Raw genomic sequence first — 9,243 nt, forward strand, 5'->3', positions numbered from 1 at the left:
GTAGCCATACTTGCTGCTTTCTTGTACTATCTATGTATGGTTGCTGGTTAACAGCAAATAAAAGCTGATTTCAGCTAATTCACTAACTCAAGACTTCAAGGCCATCATGGATATAAAACGTTTTTTGAAAATAACGAAAGGATGGGGGGAACATAAAGAGTTATTTCAGATGGGCTACAACAAGGTAGGCAAAATTATGGTGCTTAAAACCTTAGCGCAGATAATGCTTAGGCTGATGTTAAAGCGCACGCGATGTTTAAAGCCATACACAACGGTAAATTGGAACAAAACTGAAGGTAACTTTAGCCTTTATAGGGCTGTATAAAGTTGTCCAAATTAATAGGTCATAATTAGGCGTTGTTGTTGTAAAGATATTGCATGTAGATGTTGTACTATATAGGCTACTAAATGTTTAGGTCACCAATGCACGAACAAAACCGGGAAATGGACAAATATTATCAAGGCTTTGAATGTTTCCGTCTGTGCACGGGGGTGTCTGTAGATTGGTGTGCGACGCATTCATTCATGCAGGCCTGTGGTCATGCATGCGCCCTTAAAATAGCATCTGCATTTGCGCCACAGACTTTAGACCAGGGAGTTCCTGGTTTGTGGCGGAATTGTTTTCTGAAACTGCAAAATATCAACAGTGAACGTTTGCGCCGGAACACGCCCCGTCTTTTCGCTGAACCGCCCCCGTGGGCGCAATCGAATTCCCTGATTTACAGGCATGTACCTGTGGAGGGAAAATTCCAATATGCGCTGACTGCAAAATAGGAAAGACAAAAGCGCGAGTATACAAAGTCAATTGCGCTGGGACGCAAAATAGAGCCCAAAATATTAAGAGCTCTTTTATGAGTTAAATTGAAACAAAACTATTACTGGCCTTTATTTGTCCGAATCTGAGGCCCAAACAGAATCCTGGCCATACCGTTAATTTGAGGATTTAGGTATGCACGTGTGTTTCAGGCATAGCGCAACCACTATTCTCTGACTGAAAGTGCACAGAACTTGTGCATTTGAAAGCGCTCTCTCGCGGCTCGACAGTAATGTTTTATGTAGGGTTCATGTCAGTTATTATGAATTAACATTTAAAAGCATGTTCAATTATATATTTTTTCATATAAGTCACACCTGACTATAAGTCGCAGGGCCAGCCAAACTATGAAAAAATGTGTGACTTATACTCCGGAAAATACGGTACTCATATTTGACTGAACATTTCATTTTACAGCTCTAACTTTGCATAAAAAATATCGGGATATATATCGTATATCGATATTCAACCTAAATATAATCGGGATATGACTTTTGGTCCATATCGCCCGGCCCTAGCCTATAGCTAAAAAAAAGTGACAACAGAGTTCCAACATTTTCCCATTTACATGCATTGTAGGAATTATGTTGCCATTCAGGTAAAACACTGCTACTTGTGTGGAGTGAAATGCGCTCAGCACCTGAAAACTCCAGTGTTAGTTCTGCAAATCCCAAGTAGCACTGCTTCATCTGAAAGAGAATGTGGTTCCAAGTATGCTTAGAAAGTTGTGGTGTGTCATTATATTGCAATTTGTACAAATTGTAATTGTACTAATCACAACATGTAAATAGGACAATGTTGGATTTCCGGAAGATGGGCTAGGTCAATGACCTATGCTAAGTTAAGTTACCTGTGGGTGCGTCATGCTAAATTACTGCATGCACAGAGATAAGAATGTATGGTATGTACCTATAATCTTCAACTCTGTGGAAGATGGCAAATCAGCTAATTTCCCAAAATGTTTCCCCAAAGTTCTTCCAGTAATATTAATATTGTCTTATTGGTACAAGCGTGGATCATATGTTACATTTGTGTAGAAAACAAAGTTATGAGAAAATCACAGGTCCAATCACACCCTGATTGGATTGATGTAGTGCTGGGCGGTATACCGGTTCACACCGTATACCGGTGTATATTTTCGTTATGATATGAATTTTTAATATACCGCCATACCGGTGTATTTGATTACACAACGTTTGGAACGCTGAGCCGCGCGACAATGTTTCAGACGGGACTTTTTTCACACGCACAGTGCCACTGCGAGGCATAGTGAGGGTAAACACAAAACACCTTTTCCCTTGAAGTATGACACTTAAGGCTTAATTTCTCCTTAGGTAAGGGGTTTATTTAAGGGTGTTGCACAGAATAATACCTTAAATTGTTTCTTTAGTTAAGGAAAAACGTTAAGGGATACTGCATTGAAAAGGATTTACCGTCACGAAAATTCTATTGAGATTGTTCAACAGCTGTAACTAGCTGGCTAGTAGGTGATGTCGTTAGTTAGCTACCCACCGAACCCATTGAAGTTCTTATCATTCATCTCACCTTAAGAATATTCGCTGAAATTATCCAGTTAGCAAGTAAAGCGTGTTATAGACATGCACTGAGCAATACTAGCTGGCTAGTTAGAAATGACTCATCAGTGCACCAAAACAAACTTTTTTGTTAATGTTTTGCCTAGCGAACCGAACCGAAGCTCATGGCAGGCTAACAAGACATCCACATCAAGTTAACGTTAGCCTACCACTAACGTCATGTAAACCACACAATAACAATACATTTCTGATAGGCCTATTTGGCAGAGTAAGCATATTAACAGAGAGGTTTTATTTTAAATTGTATCATTTTCAAAAAAGTATAATTATTGCAAGTTGCACTACTTTTTGTATTGGTTTTATACAAGATGTTTGTGAAATTTGCACAGTAAAAGTTCTGTATTTTGACTGCAATTGTCTTTGCATTCTGATTAGATTCTTCATTAGAATCATGAGTGGCTCTTTGTAAACAGTATCATTTTCTGGGGCCATGCAAAACTGCATTACCACTAGTGTGGAGTTATTCTACATCATGACAGTAAAATAGACCATCCTTAGTCAATGTACTGCAGCAATTCCTCTCTCAACCTGCAGAAAATGCTGTGAACATCTGATTATGCATGGTAAAAAAATACCGTCATATACCGTGAAACCGTAAGAATTTTGAAAAATACCGTCATATACATTTTTGGTCATACCGCCCAGCACTAGATTGATGGGTAAAGTGGGTGTAGGAAATAGCCATTTCTATACCTAGACCATGAGCATTTTCCTAAACACTTCCATTAACACACTTTGCTTATAACCAGAAAGTTACGCTTTGCCTGTCTACATGTCTACACAGATCATAGCTTGATTATAGTTCTTGCTTGAACACAATGTGAAATTAAAACACCTTACATTCTCTTTCAGATACAGTGTGATGGATGCGAGCGGTGGTTCCATGTTGACTGCCTGCAGAATAACTGTGGATACATATAACGCATTAAAATCTTCAGAATGGCTTTGCCAAGTGTGCCATTAAACCAAAATAAAAAAATGTGTGCACTGAATTTCTCTTTGTGGTTATCTTTTGTAGTTTGTGGTGCTAGCCCTTAACATAAACAAACCAAGCATACTGAATGAAATGGTATTGAACCTTTTATGTTTTAATATAGTGTTAAAGGGATATCCCACCATTTGGGGTATTACACTGATTTTCCACCTCCCCTCAAGCTTGGAAAAAAAGCTTTGGCACATTTCATTTTCTGTTAGTCAACACTTTCTAACTTGAGAAGAGACAAATAGGAAAATTACTGGACATCTTAGTCACTTTTAAACGTGATGCTAGCGGGCGAGATGCTAATGGTCTAAACCGATTCAATGATCTATGCTAGCGGGCGAGATGCTAATGGTCTAAACCGATTCAATGATCTATGCTAGGCTGGAGCTAAGACTGATATCGCCAGACTCGGAGAATGGCTGGATGAACTGGAGAAAGGTAAAAATCAACTGTTTAACTCATGGGGAGGTGGAAAATGAGTGTAAATCCCCAAATGGTGGATTACCCCTTTAAAGAAGCCCTATGCAGGTCTGGTTATTCCTTCGCTGTTTCTAGGTTTTCGCCTGATTTGGGCTCGCATTTTTCACGACATAGCTCCCCCTGCAGCTTCGGTAGCAAGTGACTGCTACGCTAAACCCCCACTAGCTAGCGAGCTAGCCATCAAGAAACCAAGATAAGCATACAGGGCTCACAATAAAATGGTCGAGCAAACACATTGTTCAAGAGACTATCAAACCACATTACAAAAACGAAGTTCACCCAAGGGTAGGCTACTTACAATTTCAACAGCAACAAAGCCAAGTCGGAGTCCGTTTTGCAGTCTTCTTTAATCTGACTACATTTTCGAGACGCGATTGGATACTTCCGCTGAGTCACATCCGGATTTGTTCGGGACGGGACCAGAAAGTTGCATATTCGTTTTTTTTTTCCGCGGAGAAGCACTAGGGGGAGACGAAGCACCCCCCCAAACGACCCAAAAAGTGTTGTAGATCAGAACGACTCAACCTGCATAATTAAGGTCATTGTTGCATAGGGCTTCTTTAATATAGTGTATTTTATGCCAAAAGTACCAGCCAAAGGTAATAAAACCATGGATGTTGAAGACATTCTCCTGCAATCTTCTCATTCAGTAATGGCAGGAATACCATTTCAATGCCCCCAAAATGAAAAAAGAATAATTTGAAACCTGACTTTTTGTAGCCTAGGCTTACTTGAAATGTAAGCAAATGAGTGCATCTCATTTGAATGTCGGATCTAGCCTATATATCAATATGTAGGGGCCTATGTATATAACATTTCAGAACACTTCCAATTCAAAAAAGTTTCACAAAATATCGTATCATGTAGGCCTAAGGGATAAGCTAATGTATTGTCCAGCGGTAATTATCGGAAAATAATTCCTGACAGGGCGAACAGGACCTCGACGCACGGCGGTTTTGTCTTGAAGAGACGTGTTTTCCGAGAATTGTTCCTATAATTGTTTTTCGGCTACTTGCCAAAACGACAAAAGAAACTTAACACAAAAACAAAATTATAACAACTTAGAAAAATAAATAGTTTGCCACAGACAGAACCTGACTTTCCATATACCATGATCAGCCAACATGCTACAATCATAATAACATATCAGCTGACGTCTTTTAATTATAAGTATAAAGTATAAGTCAAGTAAATTTAACTGTGATTTGTCAGCTGGTTCGTAGCACAAGTACGTAGATGAATGGTTATCATGTAAGCAGTTTCATTTAGGAGGCAGGTTCAATACCCACGTGGAGTTATTATTTAGGTATTTATTTTTTTGGTGGCATATTCATGGTCCAGTGCATGTAGCGTACTCGACACGTCGAGATTAAAGTCGACATTAAATTTCAACTTTATTCTCGAAATGTCGAGTTTAATGTCGACATGTCGACTTTAAAGTCAACATGTCGAGTTTAATCTCGCCATGGCAAAAATATTTTTTCTCTTCATGTGTGGCCCTAATACTCCGTCGTAAGATCGCTTACCCCTCCAGACTTCATGAAAACTTTGTTAATTAAGGGTAGATCATATCATTTCTAATTTTTATCATATCGTAACCTATGCTATTAATAAATTCATCCATGTTGAAGTAGCCTAAATGTTACTGTGATGTGATGTGTTGTTTAGTAGGAATTGTAGGGGATGGAGATGGAATGCTTTATTTTTATGCACATATCAGGTGGCAACACCATGTGACGGTCATGCCATGTACTGCTCTGTGTACTTCCACTGGTATTTCGCTGTGTTCATTAGTGGAAACCCATGTAAGTCCCTAAGGCGGAGGTTACGTTATAAATGAGCTATGTATTCATGATGGAACAAATAGTAGCCACTGAACCGCAACTGCTAGATACACCTTCAAACATCAATATGTGAATGTAACTTTGATCAAAAATCAATCATACATAATAGTCTTGCTACATGAAATGTTACTTGGTATATTATTGTATGTGGATATGTTTAAATGCTACTTCATGATGTTACAACATATTACAGTATTACATGGAAAATATGCCTGAAATCATGGAAAACGTTTCTACTTTTAAATTCTTTATTCTTTCTGGGCTGCAGGACTCAGGAGTTTACAAGCCTCTGTACTTCTTGTTGGCGTTTGTCCTTTACATCCTCATTATTATAGTCAACTTAACTTTGATCTTTATTGTGACAGTGGATAAAAGCCTCCATGAGCCCATGTACATTTTCATCTGTAATCTGTGTGCAAATGGACTTTACGGGACTGTTGGTTTTTATCCCAAATTTTTGCTGGACTTGCAATCTGATATTCACATGATAAGCTACAGTTGGTGCCTGCTTCAAACATATGTGATTTATAGTTCTGCGCTGTGTGAAATGTCAGTTTTAACAGTGATGTCTTATGATCGCTATGTGGCAATTTGCAGACCACTGCAATACCACAGCATTTTGACTGCACGTGCCGTGTCAAAGTTGCTTGTGTTAGCCTGGTCCTACCCTCTTTTGTCGTCAGCAATAGTTATTCTCCTTACTTCTAGAATACCCATTTGTAGATCTTACATCCATAAACTATTCTGTGACAATCCTTCAATGCTAATGCTGGGATGTTATAAAGCAAAAGCCAACCAGGTATGGAGCATGGTGGTTATTACAGTATATCTTATACAGTTTGTCTTAACTTTAGTTTCTTATGCTCATATTGTCAAAATTTGTATATCATCCAGTGAGGGTAGAACAAAATTCAGTAAAACTTGTGTTCCGCATTTAGTGGTTATGGTCATATATATTGTGACTGCATTGTTTGATGTATTTTACAGCTGGGATGGTTCACTACATCTTCCAATTGGTGTACGTAATGCATTGGCTATACAATTTCTGATTCTTCCCCCACTATTAAACCCATTAATTTATGGCCTCCAACTTCCACAGATTCGAAAAGTACTATGTAGACAAAGTTGTAGACATAAAGTGTGTTATCTTAGAAATAATGCATGATTGTTGTTTGAACCATGTCCTAGTTTGATTATCCTGGTCTTAAATGAAGTGAAATATAAGAACGGCTTTATTAGTTAAGGGGAAACTGTGACTAAATTTACTGTAATTTTTTCACAATTATGTATTTATCATTGCTTTTACTTTTCCTCTCATATTTATCTACCCATCACTATATTTACTCAGTTTACTTGATCATGATTTGATATCTAACAATTGAAATTAATATGGCCTACAACAGAAGTTCTGAAATGTATTAAGGCAGAGACAAAGTAAAGCTGGCCATATTTAAATAAGAGCTTACATTATTGTATTGCTTCCAATATAAGAAGACATAAAATTGTCTTGAATTACTTTGTTGAATAGGCAATTTATTAATTGTCCATATCGGCTGAATTTTGTGAATAAACAGTACTATACAAAATATGAATCATTATTACTATTAAGAGGACACATACATACCAAGCGGTTCTACTGTTTTCATACTGAGGCCAAAAGACCTCTCTACGGAGCAATGAGTTAACCATATCCCGGGGTGAGATCTTTTTCTATGCCTTAAAACTTAGGTGATGGTGCGATTAGCATGTACATGATGTCGAGCAATGGCATAGTTTATGTGATGTGTATGTATTGCAGTCTTGTGTTCAGAGATGTGAGTCTTTAAATATGTTTTAGTTTGACCAACATACACCAAACCACAAGGACATTTCAATATATTTAAGCACTAAATGAGTGGGAGTGGGGTTGGTAAAGGACATCCCCACGGCTATTATTTTGCCATAGGTACGAGGCCAGTGGTGGAAGAAGTACTGAAACTCAAAAGTTGTTGAGAAGGTGTCTTTATGATAAGGTTCAGTTTCACTTGCGCAGACGCGTAGGCTACATTGAATGAGTGCTCACATTACTACCGCCGTAGGCTATGCCTCTTTATGTGATCACACACAATTCAGAAATATTTCCTAATCTGGAAAATGTTTCGTTTTTTTCAGCCAGCGGTTCTATAATAGTTTACAATCTGTGCCGCAAATGATAAGACATGTGACAGAAGCATGGGCATAGCCTGTAACTTTGATGATCCGCGAAGCAGTTGCATCGGAGAGGAGCCCCTAATGCTGCAGATAAGAGACAGAGAAAGGCACAGAACACAGTTGCATGTCCACCCTAGCCATGGGTCTGGTGAATATACACGAATCCGGCAAAACTACCGGAAGTAAGCGGGCGCCATTACTGAGCTGTTGCTGGGTAGCATTGCGCCAGTGAGTCCTATTTTATTGGTTGCGTCCACTGGGACCGTGTTCCGTTTTCAATTGTTCCAATAGCAGCAATAAAATTACCAGTTGAAAGAAAAAACAATGTGAGATACACAAAATACCCCGGGTCGACTGCCCCTGTCTGGTAGCCTAACGTTACCATACGGTTTGCACTAGAAAATGCTACTTCCAGTAGCAGCAACTGGAATCCATGCATTTCCACGGGATTATTTTTGGAATCTGATCCCTCATCATACCTGTTCATTTGTGCTCGTCGCTCGACTTATCATGACTAAATTCAAGATGGCGGCAAACGGTAAACTTCCTGAAGGTACTGTCTGTATAAATAGTCTTGTAAATAAACTACCAGTGCTTTTTCAAAGTTCTTAATGTCTCGTTTTAAATGTCAAGGCCCTCGGAAGTCTACCAATGAAGTGTGGAGCTACTTTGAGCCTCGTAAATGGTGTAAAACAGTGATTTATTTGCATGGCTAGGCCGATGCCTGAGGCACCCCATCAAAAAACTGTTGGTAGCATCGGCTAACTAGCGACCTGATCATGTTTCAACACACATAAGGTCAATATCACACCGGAATTCTCCTTTAAGATGCTCTCAAGGGGAGCTGTCCACGTTAATAGTTCTAAAATATCCTGTAATTTGATGGTGATGTCAGGTGACTGCAGGTCACAGCTATAGGCTTACTGTTTAAACTTCGGATCTACACTTTAATTCACATCAATACGAAAACAGAAAAAACTTTGACATCCGCATGTAAGCATCCCAAGTAGGCTATATACCACACACAGACATAAATAATAATTATTTAAGATATAGCCTTCACTTAGCAAAGATAATGGCAAACTATTCTGGCAACGTCTCACTTGATTTTTGTCCGCTTTTAATCACATTATTATGACCATTAAATGTATGCCATTTTGCACGCTAAAATCTGATTCATCAGAAGTAGGCCTAAACACAATAAAGAATGGGAATGTAAGTTGGTTAATGTATTCTAAGTTGTAATGCCCCTGTATGTCCTGTTGGTGACCTCAGTGAGAAGTGCCTGTTAAGACGCTCTTAGCCAGTAACGAGAACTCTGGAGCACACGTAGATCTA

The 9,243-nt window shown here is 38.8% G+C and overlaps 1 protein-coding gene across 1 annotated transcript; it reads left to right on the top strand.

Annotated features, from left to right (window-relative positions):
- The first annotated feature begins 5,923 nt into the window (after nt 1-5,923).
- LOC121683449 (olfactory receptor 6N2-like) lies at nt 5,924-6,880 on the top strand. The gene has a single exon (XM_042063084.1). It carries the CDS (start codon nt 5,924-5,926, stop codon nt 6,878-6,880), a length of 957 nt encoding a protein of 318 aa, XP_041919018.1.
- Nucleotides 6,881-9,243: the final 2,363 nt, after the last annotated feature.

The sequence above is a fragment of the Alosa sapidissima genome, chromosome 15 (assembly GCF_018492685.1).
Source record: "Alosa sapidissima isolate fAloSap1 chromosome 15, fAloSap1.pri, whole genome shotgun sequence".
In the NCBI taxonomy this organism is placed as follows: Eukaryota; Metazoa; Chordata; class Actinopteri; order Clupeiformes; family Clupeidae; genus Alosa; species Alosa sapidissima.

What these genes read in the sequence shown, in the direction of transcription:
- LOC121683449 (XM_042063084.1), top strand. Translation starts at nt 5,924, where the DNA reads ATGCCTGAAATCATGGAAAACGTTTCTACTTTTAAATTCTTTATTCTT.